Source organism: Trichechus manatus, unplaced genomic scaffold (assembly GCF_000243295.1).
Source record: "Trichechus manatus latirostris isolate Lorelei unplaced genomic scaffold, TriManLat1.0 scaffold00125, whole genome shotgun sequence".
Lineage (NCBI taxonomy): Eukaryota > Metazoa > Chordata > Mammalia > Sirenia > Trichechidae > Trichechus > Trichechus manatus.
Window position 1 is genome coordinate 1,310,842 of NW_004444061.1, and position 25,972 is coordinate 1,336,813.

Below are 25,972 nucleotides of genomic sequence, written 5' to 3' on the forward strand. Positions count from 1 at the left end.
CAGAGATGTCTCTAGAGATTGCCAAATGTCCCCTGGGGGGCAAAATCTTTCCCAGTTGAGAACCATTAAGGAATGTCACAATTCATCAACATGAAAGACCTCTCATATGCTACCCAGGAACCCCTGGAATTTAGATGTGAAAAATTAGAAGTTTTTAGAGTTACATTCCTAATACACCTGAATAAACTTGATTTTACATGTAATAATCTTCATTATATCTAGTGTGATTTTTTAAAGAAACCTATTATACTTATCAATTTAGACTCACTAAAGGTCTACTAAGTTGGATTAATGAAAAGTTTGACTTATTTCTAGGAAATGCTCCAGATTTCATTGTAAAGTATAAACACGGTTTAGGCTAACTGTTACCAAGTATTGATAAAAAGAAACGCTTGCAATTATCATATGGTTGGAAACCTCTTAACGGATACTGTCTCTACACATTATTTGGGTGACAAATCCTTAAGGCTTGATTCTGCTTATGTTCTTTATGCTCAACAAAGCATACCGCAATGCATTCTCAAACTACTCTCGGTCTTGTCCTCAGCCTAACTCCAGAGCAATTAGTCAAGCACTTAGCTGGCTTACTTCTCATGTTCACCAATGACAAACACTAATATACCCGAGGAATACGTTAGATGAAGAGAAGTTATCGATAAGAATATCAGAAGTCTGTGACACTAGACAACAAGATGGAGTGTGTTAGGGAAAAATGCTCCATGTTTCTAACAGAAGAACAAACGAGTACAGGAAAAGATCAGAGTGTTAGCAGTTCAGAGAGAGATTACTTTAGGGCTTTGCAGACTTCAGTCTCAGTTGAATGAGGTTCCCAAAGAAATTAATTTTTATTCTTTGACCACACTAACAGAAGTAGAAATTGACACCAAGGGAGAAAATAATTCTGCTGAATTTGGCTCTGGTCAAACTACATATGGAATATTGTGATCAGCTGAGTAAAAGGATCATGGCCAAACTGGCAAATATACACAGGACAGCAATCAGTAATCTAAAGGACCTGGAAACCATGACTGATGAGAAATTGAGGATGTTAAGCCTTAGGGAAACCTGGGCCATTGTCATCAAATGATAAACAGAAGTTAAACAGTTTTGTATTATAGTTATTACTGCAAATACTAACATTGTAAGCTATCATGTATCAAATACAATGCTAAACACTTTTACCCATGTTATTTCATTATAGCCCAAAGGGATAGATATTATTAGCTCCATTTTACAGTAAAGATAGATGAATCAACTGTTCAATTCACAAAACTAGTGATAGCAGAGGTAGAATTGAAACACATTTTTTCTGGTTCCAAATCCCATGTTCCTAGCTACTATAATCTACTGTGGGGGAGAGAAGGGACAAAGTAATAAAATTTAGAGGACAAATATTTCAATTCAGTATAGTTAAAGACAGGGTGGTTTCTTATTCATCTTTGTATTTTCTAGGCCTAACAGAATGCCTGGAATGTCACAGTTACTTAATAAATATATGTCCATGTGCCCACAAAGAAGAATGTTGTAAAGTTTATAGAATATGAGCTGCTTTTGTGATACTGGATATCCTATTATTGGATATGGCTAAATATTTTAGCAGAGGCTCATATTCCAATCATTTATTAGGAATGTTATAAATAACATGCATGTATAAATTTGGAAGTTGAAATAAAAATCTTCAAATCTGAGATTCAATGTTCTAATGTGCTTTTTCAAATATTCATTTAAATATTGAAAGTAAACCTTCAATTGTTTGAATATTAAAAGTATATATTTCAGCTTGTCTCAATAGCCCCCATTAAGAAACAATAGATACAGATAAAAGAGAAAGACCTATCAGAAATTTCAGAGTTTAGTGAAATAATTATTAAATTTTATAGGAAAATATGTCTATATCTTTTATAGCAAATTTTCATAATCTGAATCTATTCACTCATTTAGGTAATACTCTTACCACTACTGACAGGATTAATTTATAGACATATTTATTCCGTATTTTATTCTACTCTTACAAAAGCACCAAGGAACTAAATTTTTCTCCACAAACAGAAAAATTTTATAGGAAATAGTCTAAAGCTAAGATAAGGTCAGATCACAGAGGATCAATAATGCAAAGAATTTTGACTTACAATTATAGATAATGAAACCTGTAACCCATTGCCATCGAGTCGGTTCTGACTCATAGTGACCCTATAGGACAGAGCAGAATTGCCCCACAGAGTTTCCAAGGAGAGGCTGGTGTATTCGAACAGCTGACCTTTTGGTTAGCAGCTGAGCTCTTAACCATCATGCCACCAGGACTCCATAGATAATGAAGGGCCATTGAAAAAAATTTCAATGTTTGTGATGAGATCAGATCAAACATAATATAGGATGATTATATTTTAATATTCTTAAGTCTCATCATTATCAATATATGCACATGGCTACAAAAAAAAGGAAGAATAAAGGATTTACCATAAATATAACAATTCCCTATTCAAACTTTCCCTGTTCCTAATTTTACTCCCCAAAAGCAACACTTCTGTTTTCAGTTCTTCTTGTGTTTATCTCTAAACCACTAAATAATATACTCGCACTGTTTTGCTTTGACCACTCATTTTATACAGTGTCTGTTGGCTTTCTGCTATGACAGTGAGGTGTTAAATTACTTACATAGATACATACACACCCTACCCCATCTAATTTCAATTTGTGTTAGGTTACTTTAATAATTTAAATGATAAACTTAGAAGAATTATTCTCATACATGGGTGAAATATAAAATAGTGGACTGGGAAAGAGTGGTGGACAGCCACTAAGGTGGCCTTCCATTATCACTACCTACTGGTGTTTACACTTTTACATAGTCTCCTCTCCTTTATGTGAGAGAACCTGTGACTTGTTTCTAATCAATAGAAAAGGTGATGGAATGCTACTCCTGTGATACATCACATTCCATAGACTAGAGATCTTGCTCACTTGAAGAAGAAATGGCCATACCGGGGAAGCCCATGTGGCAAGAAACTGTGGGAAGCCTTGAGGAACTGGAGATTCCAACAGCCAGCAGAAACCAGGGCCTTCAGTTCTCCAGCCCCCAAGAAATGAATTCTGTCAAAACTTGAGTGAGTCTGGAAGTGATTCTTCCAGAGCCAAGCCTCCAGATGAGAACAGAGTTCAGCTGGCACCTTGACTGCAGCCTTACGAGACTCTAAAGAGACAGCCCATCTAAGATGGCCCTCTGGCCCACAGAAACTGCGAGACAATAAATGTGGGCCATTTTAAGTGCCAAGTTTGTGACAATTTGTTGCACAGCAATAGAAAACCAATTCTCTGAAGTAACAACACTAGTCCAGGCAAGAGATTACGTAACCCCGAGCTTGGTTAGGAATAGCAGCAATGGAGTAGAGATGTATGAAGGTTGCACTGCATAGGTAAAAACAACTGTCCTTAACATTAAGTGGCTACTGAGTGCTAAGTAGAACCAAGAGTCAGAGAAGCGACTCCAAGGTTTCCAAGCCACTGCTGTTTAGAGATTGACTTTTAGATTCAACCACACTCCGGGTCGAGATCTGCAGTATGCCCAGTCCAGGGGATTAGGAAATGCTAAGCCTGTTACTTGGTACTTAGGCTTCGAGTTCAGCCTCTCTTCAGGCCCTGTTCTTGATACACTGAAACTATGTATTGCCTGGACAGGCTACCTTCTTGTATGCTCTATAGGGACCTTCACAGGTCACCATCACTGTCCCAATATCTCTAATGTCTATTCCTTATCCCAATTTCACTTTGTCCTTCCTGTCATGAACCAGGCTGTTATCTCAAGGGAGATTTTTGTTTTGTTTTGTTTTATGGGGCAACATGAATTTAGATGTGATGAGCCCAAGAAGCATCTTCCAGAAAATGATTGTTATTGAGAATCTAGAGTAGCAGAGAGAAAGATCAGAGTTGAAGGCAAACCAAGAGTCATGCAAATAGAAAGCAGCAACTGAAACTATGAGATCATGAAAGGAGAGTATTAGAAAATGGGTGAAAACAGAACTCTGTGGAATACAGAAGGAGTTAGAATACTAAAAGAAAGAGCTAGATGGCTCTTTTTTTTTTTTTAAGCAATACCAAACTATTGCAAAGTTATAGTGTCTGAAAACAGAGGAAATTTTAAGGAATGAACAGAAGAGTCCATTGTGCTAAAAGCTGGAATGCGGGGAGCAGAAGAATGGATTTGGGGGAATATAAAGAAGATGAGGATGGCTAAAAATATATAACCACTGTATTTGACACTTGGGAAGTCACTGGTGACTTCTGACAAAATTTCAAAGATTTAGAGTCCTTGAGATAGGGAGTGAAGGCTACTCTTTGAAAAGTTCAGGTGTGAATGAAAGAAGAGTTTTTATCCTAAAAGGTGCACCAAGGTCAAGGAAAGGGATAATAAATGAATGTATTAAGCTAGATGTCGTATATGTTATCTCATTTATTCCCCACCTTATAAGATGGGTATATAAGCTCCATTATAAAAATGAGAGGCGTCTCTGGGTGGTGCAAATGGTTAAGTGCTTGACTATTAGCCGAAAGGTTGGTGGTTTGTACCCACACAGAGGTACCTCGGAAGACAGGCCTGGCAATCTGATTCTGTAAGGTCACACCTTGAACACCCTATATATAGAGAAAAAGTTCTACTCTGCACACATGAGGGCACCATGAGTCGGAATCAAGCTGATGGAAACTAACAAGAGCAATAATAATAAAAATGAGAGCACCAAAGTTTCAAAAGTTGACTTATTCAATATCACTGAGCCAGAACATGGCAGAGCCAGGCTTGAGGCCCAGGTCCATTTGGATTTTGAGCCTCTTCCATTTTTGTTTCCCCACATTCATCTTCCTGAAGGAGGAACTCAGACCCCAGTCACAGGGGGAAGCAGAAATATTAGAAAAGAACCTGATCTAATGAAAAAAGATACCACTACAGAGATAAAGAGAAGTATAATGTCTCCTTTTATTGAGAGAGGATAAAGAAACTAGCATTGAGTGCTCACTAGGGTGAAAGGCCCAACACTATGACTGATAATCAGAACAGTTCACAAATATTTAGCACGACATTACAAGAGTTTTGTACCCACTGGCTTATTAAATCCTCATTATTGACCCTTTGCTATAGCTACTGTTAAAACCCTCATCTTACAGAAGAGGAAACTGAGTTTCATAGAGATCAGGCTAATTTTCCCAAGGTTATACAGTTAGTAACGGTAGAATGGGGTTTAAACCCAAGCATTCTGTCTCCTAGGTCCACACTCTTAACTGCTCTGCTAGTAAATGACCAAGTTGGGATTTAAATACAGATTTGTGTGGCTCCAAAGCTCATACTCTTTCTACTGTGTCACAAGGATTGCAGACCTCATAGAGGCAGAATCACAAGGAAGCATTTCTAGAACCACTCGGCTTAAGGAGAAAAACAGGTGTGACTTGCCATTCAACGGACATTAGCAGGGTGGAAGACATGTCTCCTAGTCCTAAAAAAGCTAAGTTTCTAATTTAAGACCTTCTCAGCAGGAGCAAAGGGTTAAGCTTTTACCCTTTGCCTGAACTGTCAACTAGAGTATCAGAGAAAGCATAACTCAACATCTTTTGCATAAAGAAAAGAAGTTAACATAGGATTATAATTTAACCCCGGGCTGGAAATGGTGAACAATTTGAGGTGATAAATCCCGGGTGGCCAGAGTGCACTGAGCATATGGACAGGCCAACTTGCAAGCAGATGTCATAAATAGAAGAAGGCCAGTACTAGAAATAGAGTGGACAGTCTATGTGGGGGAGGGAGGAATAAGAGCACAGCTAGAAGTAGCAACATCTCTGAACCAAAACAGTGGAAGCCAGTTATCATCAGGTAGCATCTCCAAGGCTCAGTGATTGCTGCACTGGTTCTGGGTACGTTTATTCTTTCTGTGCCCCAGACAGAAGACCATATCTGGATATGACTCATCTAGAGGCTTAGAGGGCCCTCACAAGCGAACAGCTGGCTGGGTGAGGCCAATGAGGACACTGAAGAGAAATCAGTGCTGCCTGCATGTCCTGACAAAAACGAAGGGGAAAAAAAAAAAAAAAGACTTCGAGAACAAATAGAAGAAAACACACTGCCAATGGATCTAGGTCCTCTTATGCTAAATCTATGAAATCTCTTTTATTTAGTTATGTGATTTATTTAAACAAATGTAGTCTTTTTTTTAATGAGGCAGCTCTGAGAAATTTAGCTTCCCAAAACCAAATAGGACATAATCACTTATCAGTAACAGCTTCTAAAATCACCGTGCCTTTCATTAGTAACTGTTCCAAATTGCAAGCACAGCCTTAGAAGGAGTATTTAAATTATAACAGGGTTTCCAAACAATTCATTAACTAAATTACCATAATAATATTCATTTATGGAGGCACTTTTAAACCAAAAACCAAATCTATTGCCCTTGGAGTCTATTCCAACTCAAGGTATCTTTAGTCCTGCTTAATTGCTCAATTAACATTTTTCATATGCTAAAAAGAAAAACAGCATTTAACTAATAATATATGTCTCAGAATGAAATATGATCTAGCTAGATTATCAACATCACCCAAATTTACTTCACTTTGTACTATAAAGCTTGTCAAAGATTTTGTGTTTGAGTGCTGGCAAAGCTTCCAAGTTATCAATGTTAGAACCATGCAGAAAGGGCTCATTAAAATGTGAAATGAAAAGTGTAGTACCTCATCTATTCCTGTGAGCAAAGTATTTTCCAAAATTACTCCCGTTTCTGAAACCAGCACTTTTACTCGGTATTGGTTAATGATTCCATTTGGTTGTCGTGGTTTCTTCCAAGTAATTCTTATTTGTGTAGCTTCTACTTCTGCAAGTTGTAAATCAAATATTGCACCTGGAACTAAAAAAAGAATAAGAGAGGAGGGTAAAAAATACATTTTCAAATTTTAAAAGTTCTCTAAATTCTTAGCTCAAGATTTAAGATACATAAACAACTCTATTAAAAAATAGATTAAACAATTTCCTAATTTATTAAATATTAACATGGTATAAGGTTGTTTCAATACAAAGACATTTAAAATTAATTTCTATACATCTTTCTCAAAAACTTAAATAAGGATAGGATAACATGGAATATCCTCAAATCAAAATGTCACAACATGGTGCCCAAGTTCTTGTTGAGAACAAATCAATTAAAAAAAATAACTTCCCAGAGAAGCTGCCTATTTTTGGATGATTCATGCTCAGTTGAAACCTTGAAAGCGTCATAAAAATTAGAGCAACATATCAAGCAAAAATTTTCCAGAAGACTTTGAAATGTAGTTGGTAAATTCAATTTGCCCATCTTTCAGTTTATTAAATGAAATTATTTGAAGAGTTGATTGAACTTTGTCTGCTGACTTTCAAATGAATCATGTGAGTCTCAAATTTCAGGTGCACTCACTCTTTGCAGCAGAAAAGAAAAACAAGGATAAACAATCATTTTAAAATAAAGCATTCAGTACTCAAAGCAAGTTCTAGTTATAAAGTCACCAAGATCAACTCCTAGAAAACCTCCCAGTGCCATAAGAATAATAGACCAAGAATAAACATTTCCTGGGCTTTTGTCCACTTATTTTTTTTTTAGTAGTTAAATGTGTGATTATGATAGCCAATTTATCCCTCCAATCCTCAGTTTCTTCATCTATACAATGGGTATATCTGTCCACCACAATATAAAATTAATGTGAGGAGCAAACAGTTCAGGAAAATGTACAAAATGTAAGTTCAAGAAAGAGTAGAGAAGGTGACATAAGAATATTGTCTCTTATGATCAAAGTGAGATAATATTTAAATTTATTTCCCTAAATTGAGATATTTGGCAGTGGTGCAGGATTAGCAAATTTCAGTCAGAAGAAAAAGACACTAGAGGTAATATAAATCAAAAAGACCCTGCTTTCCTTTTAAGACAACAGAAAGAAATTGAAAATCAATGCCACAATTCCAACAAATGTTATTTATAATTAGTGAACATAATTACGCTTAAGTTAATCATATAGTAACCATATGGTAAATTGTAAAGAGCTTTCATTGAATGGATGAGTTTGTTTTTCGTCTCCATAATGTTACCAGTAAATAAGCCCTCTACGTATTGTAACAATACGAATATTCATAAATGATTGTTGAATAGCTAAGGCCTAGATGGATAAATCATTCTGGCCTGAGAGCACATTACTTGACTATTGCAATCAAGATTTCAGTGTCTAGAATGGGCAAAACCTGTGCTCAAACCTAGGAGGTAAACAGAGCATGAACAGACCTGCAATTTGCTAATTCTTTGAAATGATTTTCGAAAAACATTTACATTTATCTCTATGTAAAAGGACAACTCTTTAGACTGATCTCTGAAAGAAAATACAGTTTGACTTTTGAAGGAAAGAGGGAGCGCTCCAGCCTAGGACCTCTATCTTAGTCAACTAGTGCTGCTATAACAGAAATACCACAAGTGGATGGATTTAACAAAGAGAAGTTTATTCTCTCACAGTCTAGTAGGCTAGAAGCCCAAATTCAGGGTGCCAGCTCCAGGGGAAGGCTCTCTCTCTTTCTTTCAACTCTGGGGGAAGGTCCCTGTCATCAGTCTTCCCCTGGTCAAGGAGCTTCTCATCACTGGGACCCCGGGTCCAAAGGACACGCTCTGCTCTCGATGCTTCTTTCTTGGTGGTATGAGATCCCCATGTCTCTCTGCTTGCTTCTCTCTTTTATATCCAAAAGAGAGTGGCTCAAGACACAATCCAATCTTCTAGACTGAGTCCTGCCTCATCAATATAACTGCCGCTAACCCCATATCATCAACATCATAGAAACAGGATTTACAACACATAGGAAAATCACATCAAATGACAACATGGTGGACAATCAGACAATACTGGGAATCATGACCTAGCCAAGGGGACAGATATTTCTGGAGGACACAGTTTAATCCACGACAACCTCACAATCACTGGTTTGTTCATTCATTCATCATTCAACAGGTAGAGCACCCATCATAAGGTCACTCTTCTGCACAGAGGATACAGTAAGAAATAAGACAAAATCTTTTGCATAGGACATCTCTTGTACAAGTTTCTTTTCATTAAAATGTCCTTTCAGAGCTTATATTTCTAACATTTTTCAAGGGAGGAAAAAAAAGCTTTCCAATTAACTTGTAGTGTGAAAACAGCAAGGCTGTTTAAATAGTAAACCTATTCCGCCTTTCTTTTAAATTTTATTTGGGGGTCACTGTGTAGACAAATGGAGCCCTAGTGGCACAGTGGTTAAGAGCTCAGCCGCTAACCAAAAGATCGGCAGTTCGAATCCACCAGCTGCTCCTTGGAAACCTTATGGGACGGTTCTACTATGTCCTATAGGGTCGCTATGAGTCGTAATAGACTCAGTCGCAACGGGTTCGGGTTTTGGTTTGTGCAGACAAAGCCTCAGTCAGTAATGCATAACATAAATCATAGAAAAGAGCTGGCATTTTTCCATTTATTTTTACTGATAGAGACTCTCCACTGAAGAAGATAATCTAATGCTTACAATGATCACATTAATCAAGCAACTAAACACTGCCTATTGGAAATAAGTGAAATGGTCAGTTCAGTTTAATGTAACATATTAATGTAGCAGGATACCAAAAATTACCCGGTAAACCAGAAAAAAATCTACTTTACTGTCTTTTATTTTGCTAGCCAAACTTAAAAGTAGTAGCAGACACTGTTACTTTATCTTTTAATTTATAAGATTTTTTTCAATAAAATAATTAATATTGCCCCATCACACTAATGCCTAAAATTACAATCCAAGCAAATATTAAGTGGTTCTATACTTCCCTAACAATGTACCCCAAACATGTATAAGAATAATGACTGTAAACCTATCTTTTTTTTTTTTTTTTCTGTAAAAGAAGAAAAAGCTTACGGGATAAAAGAAATGAAGTAGACAGCATTGTATCTTTAGAAAGATACTTGATCTGGTTACAGCATAAATTCTTATGGGGAAACCAGAGAAGTGTGGATTATATCAAACTCTTTTAATATTAATACAAAAGTAACTAAAGAAAATCGAATATACAAGGCAATTATTCATGGTTCGGCATCAATTCTGAAGGTGTTGTCTGCAGGGACTAAAAATCATTCCCAAGTCAATAAATTTATAAATTTTACTAATAAATGAGAAACAGAGTAGATACACAATTGGTAAAAAAAAAAAAAATTCAAACAGTTTGATGTTTTCAAATGAAAAACTATTAGAAGAAATGGAAGAGACAAACGGCATTGGGGTAAAGAAAAAACACTAAGTAAATTTCGTCATTATCTAGCACATTAAATCTCCATTAGAATTGCATTTTGAAAATATGCATTAAAAATAAAAGTCCTTGATGGACCACAGCTACCACAGCCTCCACTAGATTGAGTCTAGTATAACTAGATGGTGCCTGGCTACCACCACTGACTGCTCTAACAGGGATCATAATAGAGGGTCCTGGACAGAGCTGGAGAAAAATGTAGAAGAAAATTCTAACTCACAAAAAAAGACCAGACTGACTGGCTTGGCAGAGACTGGAGAAACCCCAAGAGTATGGCCCCTGGACACCCTTTTAGCTCAGTAATGAAGTCATTCCTGAGGTTCACCCTTTAGCCAAAGATTAGACAGGGCCATAAAACAAAATGAGACTAAAGGGGCACATCAGCACGGGGCAAGGACTAGAAGGCAGGACGGGACAGGAAAGCTGGTAGTAGGAAACCCAAGGTCAAGAAGGGAGAGTGTTGACATGTTGTGGAGTTGTTAACTAATGTCATAAAACAAGATGTGCACTGTTTAATTAGAAGCTAGTTTGTTCTGTAAACCTTCATCTAAAGTACAATAAAAATAAAAAATAAAAATAAATAAATAAAAGCCCTTGAGAATCCTGAAGAACACAAAGCTGACAGGCTCTTAATGATTTTCCCACAAAGATTTTACTACTATTTGTAGGAACTAACAAGTTGAAATCACTGAGGACAAAAGTTTTCTCTTCCACAGTCCATTTATGGGGGAGTAAATGTGGATTTCAACATTTGTTTGCTTTTAAGAAATTATATTGTTACCCTCCTTTTAAGATATTTGACACTGGTGACAGAAAAGTTATTAGGAGACATTGAAGCAACATTTTTTTAAGATTTTATTTTACTCCCATAGAAATAATAAGAAAATGCCATTGCCTATGTTAAATCTGGAGCCCTGGTGGCACAGTAGTTAAGAGCTCGGCTGCTAACCAAAAGGTCAGCAGTTCGAACCCACCAGCTGCTCCTTAGAAACCCTATGGGGCAGTTCTACTCTGTCCTATGGGGTCGTTATGAGTCAGAATTGACTCAATGGTAATTTTTTTTTTTTTTAATGCTACATTCACCAGCATTGTCTGATTATGAAAGAGGCAACTCTGACATTTTGTAACTTTGGAGATTATTATATGATTACTTTTTCTCAAAATAATCTCTTTTTCATGTTTATGTATAAATCAACTCAGCAAAATATAAAGGTATATATATAGATATAAGAACTTTATGAAATATGTAGAACTTCTATAACAAAAATGATGTTTATCTTATTTATTTTGATGATCAACAGTAGACTATCAACTATAACACCTTGTTGTTAGCTGGGGTCAAGTCAGCCCTGACTTATGGCAACCCCACGCCCAAAATGCTGCTACGTCCTGACCCATTCCTATGATCAATTGCAGACCAGACCATTGTTATCTATAGGGTTTTCACTGGTTGATTTTTGGAAGTAGCTTGTCAGGTCTTTCTTCCTAATCTGCCCTAGTCTGGAAGCTCTGTTGAAATCTGTTCAGAATCATAGCAATGCACAAGCCTCCACTGATGGAAGGGTGGTGGCTGCACATGAGGTGCATTGACCAGGAATCAAACCAGGGTCTTCCCATGGAAGGCAAGAATTCTACCACTGAACCATCCTAAGTGTTAACGAAATCAATCCCACTATTGGGTCGCTATGAGTCAGAGTCGACGTGATGGCAATGGGTTTGGGTTTTTTTGTTTGTTTGTTTGTTTTTTTAATACTGTAAAAGGGGGCATTGGTGGTTCAGTGGTAGAATTCTCCCTTTCCATGAAGGAGACTCAGGTTGGATTCCTGGCCAATGCACCTCATGCACAGCTACCTGCCATCTATAATAGGTCAATTCAACATTTTTCTATGAGTATCTGAGATTAATTTGAACCTCAGTTGTTTTTAAAGGTATTAATTAAAAAGAATCAAGCTAGTCTAAATTTTTAAACAGACTATAGATTACTTTTAAAGTTATAGAGAAGGAAGTAAATTCAGTAGCCTTAATTAAAACACCAAGAACCCTATGGTATTAATAAATGAAAAAGAAAAATCGAAAATTAAGATAACTATTTTTTATTGAAAATAGTTCTAATGAGTCATTAGATTGTTCTCACATAGTCTGAAGATTCCTTCACTGCAAATTTTCAATTAGTGGAGCCAGGATGAATGAGTGTTGTCATAAATGGAAAGATGCATTTACTACATTTGCCAGAGCATTCCATCCAAGCACCTCCTGTGGCTGAACTATCCCCAGAGAACTCCACTGAGGGGACTTGACATGTGGAGGTAAGAACCATGCCACCCCTGCCCTTAGCGGAGCCCACCTGTTGTCCATGGGGACTCCTCTGAGAGTCACCTGAATATGGCCTTTATGGTAAGTAGCTTAGTGAGGGAGTAGGATGAAACAAAGGACAAATTGCTTTTTATATAGAGCAAATGAAGCTATCTATTCAAAATAATTTGGTGTGAAAAATAACCTATGTGACCTATATTGAACAGTGTCCTTAAAATTGTACTTATTATTTTGTGAATTAAAAAACACAGAAATAAAGAAAAGGAAATAAATTTTTAAAATAAAACCAAAAGTAAATAACATGGCTATTTCTTTAGCTCTGCTCTCTTGGCAATGTATTATCTATTTCCCTATTTTTGTCAAATTCTGTAGGTCAAATATAATGACAATAAAGCAATAATCTTAAATTATGGATTCAGTTAAAAAGCACAAAAATATAGGATTTACTTGAAAAAAAGGTGAAAACTAGGAGTGTATTTAATTGTGTAACATAAGAATAGAACATGATTGATGAATTCAATTGGTAGAGAAATTGCTATTAAGACCAAAACGAAGGGCTCCAGTCTAACAATGGCCAAATTGCTCTGCTCTGTTTGATAGCCTCTATAAATCTGTCTAGCTTTCTTGGAAATGCTTAAGAGTAGTTTTTAGGTGGGGATGGGAGGAAAATTTACTATCTTATGGAGAAGTCACACAAAGCTAAGAGTTTTCTAATAGAAACACACGGCATAATTTTATAAAAAATTAAAACGTTTTGCTTATCAGTAGGCATCTCTTTCTCAGTCTGTGTATTGAAACTATATACGTATTAGGATTTTCATCTGAAATAAATTCAAACAACTTTCACATTCTTTCAATAGCAAAATATCATCAAGGGTTAATTGTTCTTTAAGGGGGGGAGAAGCACACAGTTTCCTGATAGTTGCTGCCCTCTAATGGTCAAACACTTGAATGACTGGTCTAATGAACGTATGTTCACGCTTTAAGGCTGTGCTTCTCTCTCTGTAATTTGCTAGTTACTCTATGCCAGCTACCACACAAACAAAATCTGGAGACTTCTGCAATTGTTAATGTGTTGTAAGAATTTATTGCAGTCTTCTCAAAAATTACAATCCTTAAATAGAAATAAAGACATTTAGCAAGTTTGGTGTTTGCCAGGAGAATACGTTGTGAAATGATAACGGTAACATTTTTTTTTTAAATGTTTAATGTTTAGAGAAAAAAAAATTTCTTCAGAAGAAATATTGTTTTAATAATTTCAGTAAATTCTGATAAACTTTCATTATGCATCCTCCAAGAATCCTTGCTTGCTTATTATAGCCATTGGGAAAATATGGATTCCTCTGAACACTAGTTCTAGACAAACAAATTTTCTACATTAAACAATATGGGCTAAACACTGTTAGACAATGTTAAGCGTGTTTATTTAAGACTTCTTGAGCTTTTGCTAATACTCATTGTCAATTTCTAACAGGCTGATACAGTTTCCTAATTTTCCTTGTTCTTGGGTCCCTTTCATCATGAAGCATGCTATGAGATTATTGTTCTGGGAAACACAAATTCAGAATAAATTAGATAGCAATTTGGTAAAAAAAAATAATAATAACATAAATTTAGTAATTATAAACCATATTGCTTCAAATGTTCAGCCAACTGAATAAAATTCATAAGCATAGCAAAAATATCCCATTAACTCTCTAAAGATGTTCTTACCATCTGGAGGAGTGAATATTGAAAGATTTGACTTGGGTCCAATTCCCACACTGGTTTCAGCCGCAATATACACATCATACATTGTAAATGGTGTTAGGTTAGTGAATGCAATCTTAAGGTCTTTTGTGCTATTATCCAAAATCCGACCTGCAAACAACAGAAGATATCTGTGGATGATTTTCTCATCAAAATGTAATCCTTGTCACACTTAAGTATAGAGCCAAGGACAGCAATTACAGTGTTGACCTTTTTATTTTTGTCATTATAATTTTAAAAGTGAATATATTTTAAACATTTGGCTTAGTAGAGTACTGGTATTCATTTAATTAAATTAATAGAAAGAACATAAAAAAATCTTCTAGTGTTTAAAATTACTTTCTAATAAATCATAACCAAACCAAACCCATTGCCGTGAGTCAATTCCAACTCATGGAGACCCTACAGAACAGAACAGAACTGCTGCATACGGTTTCCAAGTAGCGGCTGGTGGATTTGAACTGCTGACCTTTTGGTTAGCAGTCATAGCTCTTAATCACTATGCCACCAGGGTTTCCAATAAATTATAAAGCCATCTTAGATTGCCATGTTTAAAAGGAAAACATCAGATTTTACCAATATAAAAATAGCTACAGTATTTTATACTCAAATATATTCAATTAAAATGCTAAATATTCTCATTATATTCTATAAAAAGATACACGTAGAAAATATTTCCTGTTTACCTTCTGAGAAAAATTCCTAAAATATTCCACCATCAAAATTTCTTAAATCCTCAACTTTACCCCTGAATCTATCCTTCACATTCTTGCTCTAATTGAATCCTGGCTCTCCCCTAAGAACACTGCTTCCTCTCCCCTGTGGCTACTTCAAATGGTGACTATTTTTCCCCAGCATCCGTCACATCCCTTCAGGTGTGGTAGATGTTCTCCTTGGGCTTCACTGGCCCATCTTCTCCTATTCTCCCCACCCCCTTGTCATCAGACAATGCTCTCCACTGTTGTTGTCAGGTGTTGTCAAGTAGGTTCTGACTCATAGCGACCCTGTGTATAATAGAAGGAAAAGCTGCTTGATCCTGTGCCATCCTCACGGTAGTAAGTATGTTTGAGCCCATTGTTGAAGCCACTGTCTCTATCCATCTCATTGAGGGTCTTCCTCTTTTTCGCTGACCCTCTACTTTATAAAGATTATCCTTCTCCAGGGATTGTCCCTGCTGATAACTGTCCAAAGTAAGCAAGATGAAGTCTCACCATCCTTGCTTCTAAGGACCATCCTGGGTGTACTTCTTCTCTGCACTAAAAACGAAAAGCAAACCCACTGCCATTGAGTTGATTCCAATTCACAGCAACCCTATAGGACAGAGGAGAACTGCCCCATAGGGTTTTCAAATCTGTTATCTTTACGGAAGCCGATTACCACATCTTTCTCCCACGTTCTCTCCACTCGCCCTCATTATTGCAGGGTCATTCTCCATCATCCTCGATGGTTTAACTTCTGACTCAATGCCACTTTCTTCAACACTATCATATTAATTTGTGGTGATTTCAATATCTCTAGAGATAATCCTGAAGTATTCGGACTTCTCTTTAAATCTTCTAGTCCTCTACTCTATCTCAGCTACTCCCCTCATGGTCAAAACTATCACTATTATCACTATTACCAATAATGACAAACCCTCCATAATCTCAGTTTCATGGAACTGTCTCTGACCACCTTCTCCTATTTTCTGTTCACTTACTTTAGTACTCTGACTCAACAATCTTTAATTCCATTGAGACCTCCAATTCATTGATTTTACCACCATTTGGTCCCTCACCCCTTGATTTCTACTCGACTTTTTATCCAGCTTCAATGTCATTGTTAATTATTATAATAATTGCCTCACATAAATCTTCAATTCCATAGCCCTTCTCTAGCTCTTCTCTTGTTGAAAGAAGCCCTGGATGCAGTGATTAAGTGTTCGGCTGCTAACTGAAAGGTCGGCCGTTTGAAACCACCAGTTGCTGGGAGAAAGATGTGGCAGTTTGCTTCCATAAAGATTACAGCCTTGCAAGGTCATGGAAGCTCCACAGACACATCCAAACTCCCTGAGGGACCGAATTGCTGGGCTGAGGGCTGTGGGGACCATGGTCTCAGGGAACATCAAGCTCAGCTGGCGTAACATAGTTTATAAAGACAATGTTCTACATTCTACTTTGGTGAGTAGCGTCTGGGGTCTTAAAAGCCTGTGAGCGGCCATCTAAGATACTCCACTGGTATCACCCCTTCCGGAGCAAGGGAGAATGAAGAAATCTAAAGATACAAGGGAAAAATTAGTCCAAAGGACTAATGGACCACAACTACCACGGCCTCCACTAGACTGAGTCCAGTACAACTAGATGGTGCACAGCTGCCACCACTGAATGCTCTGACAGGGATCACAATAGACAGTCCCAGACAGAGCTAGAGAAAAATGGAGAGTAAAATTCTAACTCACAAAAAAGGACCAGACTTACTGGCCTGACAGAGACTGGAGAAACTCCAAGAGTACGGCCCCTGGACATCCTTTTAGCTTAGTAATGAAGTCATTCCTGAGGTTCACCCTTCAGCCAAAGATTAGACAGGCCCATAAAACAAAACAAGACTAAAGGAGCACACCAGCCCAGGGGTAAGGACTAGAAGGCAGGAAGGGACAGGAAAGCTGGTAATAGGGAACCCAAGGTAAGAATGGAGAGAGGTGACATGTCGTGGGGTTGTCAACCAATGTCATAAAACAATATGTGTACTGTTTAATGAGAAGCTAGTTTGTTCTATAAATCTTCATCAAAGGTACAATAAATAAAGTGTTGAAAAGCAAAGATGTCACTCTGTGGGCTAAAGTGTACCTAACTCAAGTCATGATTAAAAAAAAAAAAAAGAAAGAAAAAAGAGATTACAGCCTTGGAAACCCTACAGGGCAGTTCTACTCTGTCCTATAGGGTCACTATGAGTCAGAATCGACTGGATGGCAATCGGTTTTTTTGGTTTCTCTTGTTGAAGGGAGCTAGAGAAAAACACAAAATCAGATTGATATCACTTTAAATTCATCACCACACCTCAAATGAGCCCTAAATGGTGCCCAGCATCTTACTTAACTTCCCTGGTCCAATCACTCTCTCCTCTTCTAAATGATTTTTTACACATTCTCTTCCCTCTAAAGAGGGAAGAAAACACTTTCTGTCCCATCATCACTCCCAGCTGATAGTCTTGATTCTCATTACATTGAAAATTTTTAATCAATCAACAATTATCTTCCATGGACTCCTATTTACCTATTTACTAGCATCTGTACCCACATACTCTACCTTCCTGCCTGTTACTATGGACAAACTAATCTCTACATTTGTGCAAAGATCCCCTTACTTTCTGCCTACATAAAGGCACCCCTCAGTAAACCTTACCTTTCTTTTCGTTGTTGTTTAAATATACTTTTTATTTTAGGATAGTTTTAGATTAACAGAAAAGTTTCAAAGATAGTATAGAGACTATCTCGTATGCCCCTCACCCAATTTCCCCTATTGCTAATATCTTATATCACCATAATACATTTTTTAAAGACATTTTATTTGATTTTAGGTGAAAGTTTACAGAGCAAATTAGTTTCCCATTCAACAAATTGTACACAAAATGTTCCATGACATTCGTTGAAATCCCCACACTGTGTCAATGCTCTCCCTATTTCCACCCTGGGTTCCCAATTTCCTTTCACCTGGTCTTCCTACCCCTTTCTGCCTTCTCATCTTTAATTTTGGGCAAATGTTGCCCTTTTGGTCTAGGATAATTGTTTCTTCTGCAGAGCATGTTCTTTTTGGGTGTTATTGTTTATTTTATATTTTATTGCTTGGCTGGAAGGTGGTTTCCAGGAATGGCTGCAGGGTCTCAGGGCCATATTCTCGGGGGTTCCTCCAGTCTCTATTAGGCCAGTATGCCTGGTCATTTGTATTTTATTTTTTGTTATACATTTTTCTCCCATTCTGTCCATGTTATGGATTGAATTGTGTCCCCCAAAAATGTGTGTCAACGTGGCTGGGCCATGATTCCCAGCATTATGTGACTGTCAACCATTTTGTCATCTGAGGTGATTTTCTTATGCATTGTAAATCCTACCTCTATGATGTTAATGAATCAGTATTAGAAGCAGTTATGTTCATGAAGCAGGACTCAATCTACAAGATTAGGATGTGTTTTAAGTCAATCTCTTTTGAGATATAAAAGAGAGATGCGAGCAGAGAGACAGAGGGACCTCATACCACCAAGAAAGTAGTTCCAGGAGCAGAGTGTGTCCTTTGGATCCAGGGTCCCTGAGCTGAGAAGCTCCTAGACCAGGGAAAAATTGATGACAAGGACCTTCCCCAGAGTCAACAGAAACAGAAAGCCTTCCGCTGGAACTGGTGCCCTGAATTTGGACTTCTAGCCTACTAGACTGTGAGAGAATAAATTTCTCTGTTAAAGACATTCACTTGTGGTATTTCTGTTTTAGCAGAAACTAGATAACTAAGAAAGTCTGGACCCCTCTATTGTGATCCTGGTGAGAGTGTTTGGTAGTGGTAGCTGGGCACCACCTAGTTCTTCTGGTCTCAGGGTCATGTAGACTGTGGTGTGGGTGGTCCCTTAGTCTTTTGGACTAATTGATCCCTTGAGTCTTTGGTTTTCTTCATTCTCCTTCACTCCAAATGGGAAGAGACTACTAGTGGTATCTTAGATGGCCACTCGTAAGCTTTTAAGACCCTAGACGCTAGTCCCCAAAGTAGGATGCAGAACATTGTTTTTATGAACTATGTTATGCCAACTGACGTAGATGTTCCCTGAGTCTATGGTCCTTAGCCTTCAAGCCTAGTATCTTCATCCCAGGGTGTTTGGTTGTGCATAAGAAGTTGCCTTGACTGTGCCCCTTGTGTGTTCTATTGTCTATATTAGTATACATGCAACATCTACAAATATGTATGTAGAGATATCCACAACCTAACCTATATATGCAGGTGGGTGCACTCCCTTACACCCTTCCCATGGCTCTTTAGCATACTTATCTACCTATGTATCCCTTCATAAATTATTTCTTATTAATATTATTGTTGCAGGATTGTCTATGTTACAGTAATTGCCGCAGTTGTCCTTTGTTCTTGTGTTCCTTTCAGTGTCTTCCTTTGCCTTTGTCATGTTGTGCTGAGTTCCCTCATTCAGTGTACTGTCTTTCCCTTCACTAATATTAGCACATGTCTTCTATTTATTTAGTAATTTACCCTCCCTCCTCCTCCATTCCCTGGTAAATCTTGCCTTTCTTATATCATTAATATTTCCTTTTTTCCTCTCTGTTAGATTATACCCATCTGCAAACAAGCATGCTTTATTTGGTCCTACTTAAAAGAAATTCATTGATTCTGCTTACCCCCACCCTAACCTCTGCTTCCTTCAATTTCCCTGCTTCCCTTTGCAGCAAAACTGTAAAAAGTGGTTTACACTTATTGCTCCAATGCTCCTATTCACTCTTAACCCATTCCAACCAGGCATTTGCCCTACACACTTCACCATAACTGCTCATTTGAGGTGTGGTCATGACATCTATGTTGTTAAATGCAATAGTTGATTCTCAATTTTCACCTTCCTTGATGTGTCAGCCTCACAGAAGAAAGGGTACACCAGGCAAGTCTTGGAAAGTAATACCACATAGAAAGGGTGTCTCTGTGTATCCACATGTGTCTCTCTTTATTGGGGGGGGTGGGGAGCCTAGCATTTTTTTTAAGGAACTGTAAATATTTCAGAACTGTAGGAACATATGGTACTTGGAAATGAGAAAGAAGGGCATGACTGATATAAGTCATACCATAGAGGTATTAAAATGTAATGATTTAGAGCTTTGTATAATTTTCTTTTCTTTTCAAATAAATGACAATACATGGGTTCACACCACCTCATGGAGTTAAACATATTATTATTTAAACTAGACTTTTTTCATAGAACCATAAAATCTCAGATTAGGAAAGATTTTAGAGTTTATTTAATTCACTCCCAAATAATACTTTAATATACCAAAATACCTCTGACAAGTGGATGTCTAGCTCCTGCTTGTTTACAAGGATGGAGAACTCGTACTTTCTAAAGCTACATTATTATTTTCAAAGAGCTCTAATTATTAGAAATTTGCTTCTTGTTCGAAGCATAAATCTCTCTTAATATAATTTAAGCCCATTGTTCTTCATGAATATATTTGCAGTCAGAGTAAATCAAGGTCTTCCTTGTTGCTCAAATATCTGAAGACATATCTCCTCTAACTCTTCTCCTATCAAGGGGTTATCTTTAGTTCTTTCAGGTTCTCCTCATGAAATGTGGAACATGAATTTTCCACACGGTTTTGCCATTCTTATACTCATTTACTGTCTTCTACCTTTAAAATAAAAAAAGTTCAAAGAACCTCACTTTCCTTATTACTTGTCTATTATCTGCTTCAAATGTAGGGTCTTTTAAAATTAGTAGCTATATATTTTGTATGATCCTTACTCCAAAGGTAAATACAAAATCAATTAAGACTTACCCGATGGTCCATATAATTCAACTCTGTAGCTATATTTTCCTGTTACTGTAGCTGGTGGCTCACATGAAATTGAAAAAGACTTCCCTGTGATGTTGCCTGTTACACAGTTTTGTGGTGGTCCTTCGGGCACTGAAATAATTATAGAAAAATATAAATATGTATTACAGATATATTTTAAATACAATAGCATCCTATTAAGTACACATAATAAAACACAAAGTTAGAAAGAGACAGTAAAATATCATACTAACAGAACAGCAAAGATTTTTTAATGTTAATAAAGGAAAAACAGCATGTAATTGAATTTGAATAAGACATGTTGGATTATCGGCTGAACTTCTAATTTACAACAATCACCTAATTTATTTAATGTTGTACTTGACTGTACAATGCAAACTTCATTGTTATATAGTTCATTGTACAGTTACATTTATGCCTGCATATATATATACAGATTTCAACAAGGTCTGGCTATATGGCTTTATAAACACTTTCCCTCTGGTAGACAAAGGTGAAAGAGTCAGGGATATAAAACAATCCTTAGGATCTACTGACAGTTATCTTTTTGTATCAATATTTATATTTTTTTTCTGAGATGTAACATAACCCATAGTTAGGAGATTCTAATATAACATTAGCAACACATATAAATAATTACCTTTAGTGTATTTTTCACAGGTGATTCTACATTTTTAACAATGGAATTTAATTATTTAATTGAAATAATTCCACATATTGAGGTTTTTTTTTTCCCCTACCAAATGTGACCTTGGATAACCCTCATAAAATTATTTCTATATTTACTGTATAAGGAGTAAGAAATATGAAGGAAAGAAATTGTATGATTCAAAGATGATTATTTAAATCAAGAAAATAAATATCAAACATATATGTAATGTCAAATAATAGCTGACAGCTATGTCATTAGAAAAATCACTTATTATAATTTCTGGTAACCTCAAAAACTACCAATCACAGCTGAATACCTGATATATATAATTTGTGTGTATACTGATTTAGTACCATAATAAAATATATAAATACCCAGACGTAGAAATATGTACTCTTAGAAACCAGTAATAATAATAATATCTAATTATGCTCATTTAATCCTAACAGCAGCCCCACGAGGAAGATACTATCACCATTTTTCAGATAAGGAAACGGCAGTTAAAAGAGGCTTTAAGTAGGTATATGGTTTACTGTTTTTATGTGATATTAAATGTGAATCACACAATAATTCTCCACATTTGGTAACAGCAATATCAGTGAGAGAAGGGTATGATTATTAAATATGTAGAAGGGCAGAGATCATTATGAAAGGGCTGAGATCACAGAATGATAAAAGCTGATCTCAGAATTATGGTTATTAGATCAAGAATCCTTTCTTTCAAATCTTCTCTTCTTTTAGGTGCTTATTTTAGTACTGAAAAAGAGTACAGAAGTTTGAAGATGCCCCAGATGGCCTGCCTATTATCTGTAATTAGAAAAACAAAAAAGAGTTCTTGAAAGGGAAGGAAGGTTAACCAAAAATCTATATGGAAAAGATGAAAGATTATTTTACAAATAATTTAACTCTTTTTTCCTAACAAAAAAATGAAACCATACCTGATTCTGGTGTTCTGACAATTGTACTGTCAATATAACCTGCTTCAGTGGTGACAGCCGAAACTTCAAAAAGATACGTTGTATAAGGTCTCAACTGTGTCACTACAAAACTGATAGGCTCTTTCCACACAGAGCCTATCTTACTCCGTGTCAACGTGCTCGATGAATACGTGGGACGTGATGGAGACGTAACTCTACTAAGGGTTGGAGAAGGGCTGGTTGTACTCCATAAAAAAGATTCACTATTTTCCTAGAGAATGAAGAAATATCAGTGGAAAAAGTAATGTGGTATCTATTGGTGAACATGAGAAGTGTAATTAATTTCCTTTTCCTTTTACTATAAATATCATTCTTGAGTATATACATATATATGTATATTTAATTGGTTTAAGATTTTAACTTACCCATTCAAATCATGGACAATTAATTCTGTTAGATTTTAATTGTATCCACTTATATCTACAATTTGAGAGAAAATATTTTATGGCATTCTTTATACATCAATTTTATTTATAAAGAGGATTTCAAGTAGCTTAGAATAAAGGTAAAATAAGGCAAAATCATCAAGGTAAGAATTTTAAGATATTAATGTAATCAAGAGCAATCACCAAATAAATGAAATACTTTCACTTCTGTGAAATTTCAAACATAGATCATTTTCCTACTGTTACTATCTTTTTTTTTCTCTTAAGTACTCAAAAGATAAAGCCAACAGTACAAGTGGTATGTGTATGTGTGTGTACTAGAAATGTATCCTAATTTGAAAAAGAGGATTTTGAGACTTCTGTAAATTAAAGCATTTAAAACAAAAGTAATTGTGTTTGACTGATTCTCAATCATTAATACAACAAAGATCACAAAAATAACTCTTAAAAACCTTATTATAATCCTTTCAATGGTTTCTCCTCAATGGACAACAATGGAAGGATATGTACAACAAAACCAATCTACTTCTGCAAACCTGTTGTTGTTGTGGTGGTTATGTGCTGTCAAGTCTGTTCCAACTCATAGTGACCCTACAGAACAGAGTAGAACTGCCCCCATAGGGTTTCCAAGGAGTGGCTGGTGGATTTGAACTGCTAACCTTTTGGTTAGCAGCCCAGCTCTTAACCATTGTGCCATTTCCCTGCATGAACCCTCCCCTCCTGTCACGTGGAAGTATTACCTTTTCTCTAGTTATATCCTGCAATTTTTCACCTTAGGACTATTTGGAGTATCCTCCACCAGGAATGGAGCCCTGGTGGCATAGTGGTTAAGAGTTCAGCTACTAACCAAAAGGCTGGCAGTTCTAATCCACCAGCTGTTTCTTGGAAACCCTATGGGGCAGTTCTACTCTGTCCTATAAGGTCACTATGAGTTGGAATCAACTCAACGGCAATGGGTTTTTCCACCAGGAATGCCCCCACAACACACACACACATACAATCTCCATCTATCCTTCCTCTCCTCCTTCCTTCAAGGACTACTACAAATGCTACATCTTTTATGAATCCTCTCAAGAGCCCCCTAAGTGATTTTAATCCCTCACTCTTAAATTTCTAAACCCCTCTCTTATTGTACCTTGAATATAGCCATTTGTGTATAACATGAGACTATAACCTAATATTTGTTAGTTGACATTGAGTCAGCTCTGACTCATGGTGACCCCATGAGTAACAGAACAAAGCATCACTCAGTCCTGCACAATCTTCATGATCACTGGTGTGTTTCAGTCTATTGTTGTGGTCATATGTCAATCCATCTCACGGAGGGTTTCCCTAGCCTTCACCTGTCCTCCACTTTACCAAACATGAAGTTCTTCTCCAGTAGATTGGTCCCTCCTGGTACTTCCAAAGTAAGTGAGTCAAAGTCTCAGACAATATTCTGTGATCTATAGGGTTTTCGTTGGCTAATTTTTAGAAGTAGATAGCCAGGCATTTCTTCCTAGTCTGTCTTAGTGTGGAAGTTCCACTGAAACCTGTCCACCATAGGTGACCCTGCTTGTATTTGAAATACCAATGGCATAGCTTCCAACATCATAACAGCACTTAAACCACCACAGTACAACAATATGACAGATAGGTGATAGAATCTAATACTACAAGTAATTCAATAGCTAATAATCAGTTTGCTAAAATATAAGGTTTGCTGATGCTGGGAACTTCAAGATACAAATTTACCTAAAATCTTTGAGACACAGAGAGTATTCCACGATACTCACATTACACTCGGGCAACTTCCCAGTCAAAATGTCTTCTACTCTGATTGAGACATCTTTTACTACTATCCCACTTCTGGCATGCTTGACACTAATCTTGAAGCTGGTAATTTTTCCATTTGGTTGACGAGGTAAATACCAAATCAGGTTTACTGCTGAAAAATTGAAGGCCTCAACTGTGAGATTCACGACTTTTCCTGGAGCTGTGGGAGTGAGAGAGATTGAGGGAGAAGGAAAAAACAGTTAGTAAACTTAGAATGACATTTGTAAAACTTTGGGATGTTTATTTTCCATGTTATTTGAAATTAAATATACAATACACTGGATAAAATCTACTTGGGAGTATCCTTTTAAAATATATTTAACTGAAGGAGGGGCCAAGATGGTCGAGTAGTCAGACACTTCCTATGTCCCTCTTAAAACAAAGACCCGAAAAAACAAGTGAATCGATTGTATGTGACTGTCTAGGAGCCCTGAACACCTAAGGCAAAGTTGAGGAATTTGACTGAGCGGCGGGGGCAGGGAGAGACAATTCAGAAGCAGCAAGGAGTTGCCAGACCTGACCCAGTGGGAGCCGCAGCCCTTCAGCCCAGATCAGCTCAGGGTGTGCAGTGAGGCAGGCAAACAGCGGCACTCGGGAGGTGTTTTCCACATCAGGAGAGACCCAGTAGTAGAGTCTACTCGGCCACCCACAACCAGTGAAAAGCAGCACTCAAGTGGCTAAAGATAAGTACTTGCATGTGGCCTACTGCAGGGATTATTTTTAAAAAAAAAAACAAAAAAACACCCCATTTGGGAAAAATCTCTCTCCCATTTACCTCCCTCCTCCCCACACTGCACTGGGTCCCAGCCGGTTTCAGTGATTGATGAATCACCTGGACAGAAGTAGGTCCCTTAAGGTGCCCTGAGCCATTCTCCCAGCCTTGGAGAGGGAAAAAATAAACAAACATGGAAAAAATAAGCTACTGGCTCCCCTAAGCCAGGACCTCAGGATTGGCACAGCTCCTTTGTCTAAGGACAAGCATAAGGGATCCGCAGACTTTGAATGCCTTTCACCCCTGCATAGACTTGTGTGGGCCCATTTCAACAGCGTAAGTCCTCACTACCACAGTATAACAGGGTATACACCTGAAGTCTACTTCAACTGTTTCAGCTGTGAAGTGTTAGGTTTGTGACATGTGACACTGCTCTGCCCATTAAGCATGCTCCTTACCTGTCCACATCAGGGATTTGAGGACTGGTGGCTCCACCCACACCACCTAGCCAGCTGTGACAGGCGCCCAAGAAAAAGTG

The 25,972-nt window shown here is 37.1% G+C and overlaps 1 protein-coding gene across 1 annotated transcript in view; it reads right to left on the reverse strand.

Annotated features, from left to right (window-relative positions):
- PTPRQ (protein tyrosine phosphatase receptor type Q) overlaps window positions 1–25,972 on the reverse strand; it is a 274,890-nt gene that overhangs the window by 233,177 nt on the left and 15,741 nt on the right. The window contains exons 5-9 of the mRNA XM_004384638.2: window positions 24,683–24,882; window positions 22,483–22,732; window positions 20,875–21,003; window positions 14,331–14,477; window positions 6,709–6,881 (exon numbers count right to left, since the gene is read on the reverse strand). Coding sequence (XP_004384695.2) covers window positions 6,709–6,881; window positions 14,331–14,477; window positions 20,875–21,003; window positions 22,483–22,732; window positions 24,683–24,882 — 899 coding nt within the window. The remainder of the gene's footprint in view (window positions 1–6,708; window positions 6,882–14,330; window positions 14,478–20,874; window positions 21,004–22,482; window positions 22,733–24,682; window positions 24,883–25,972) is intronic.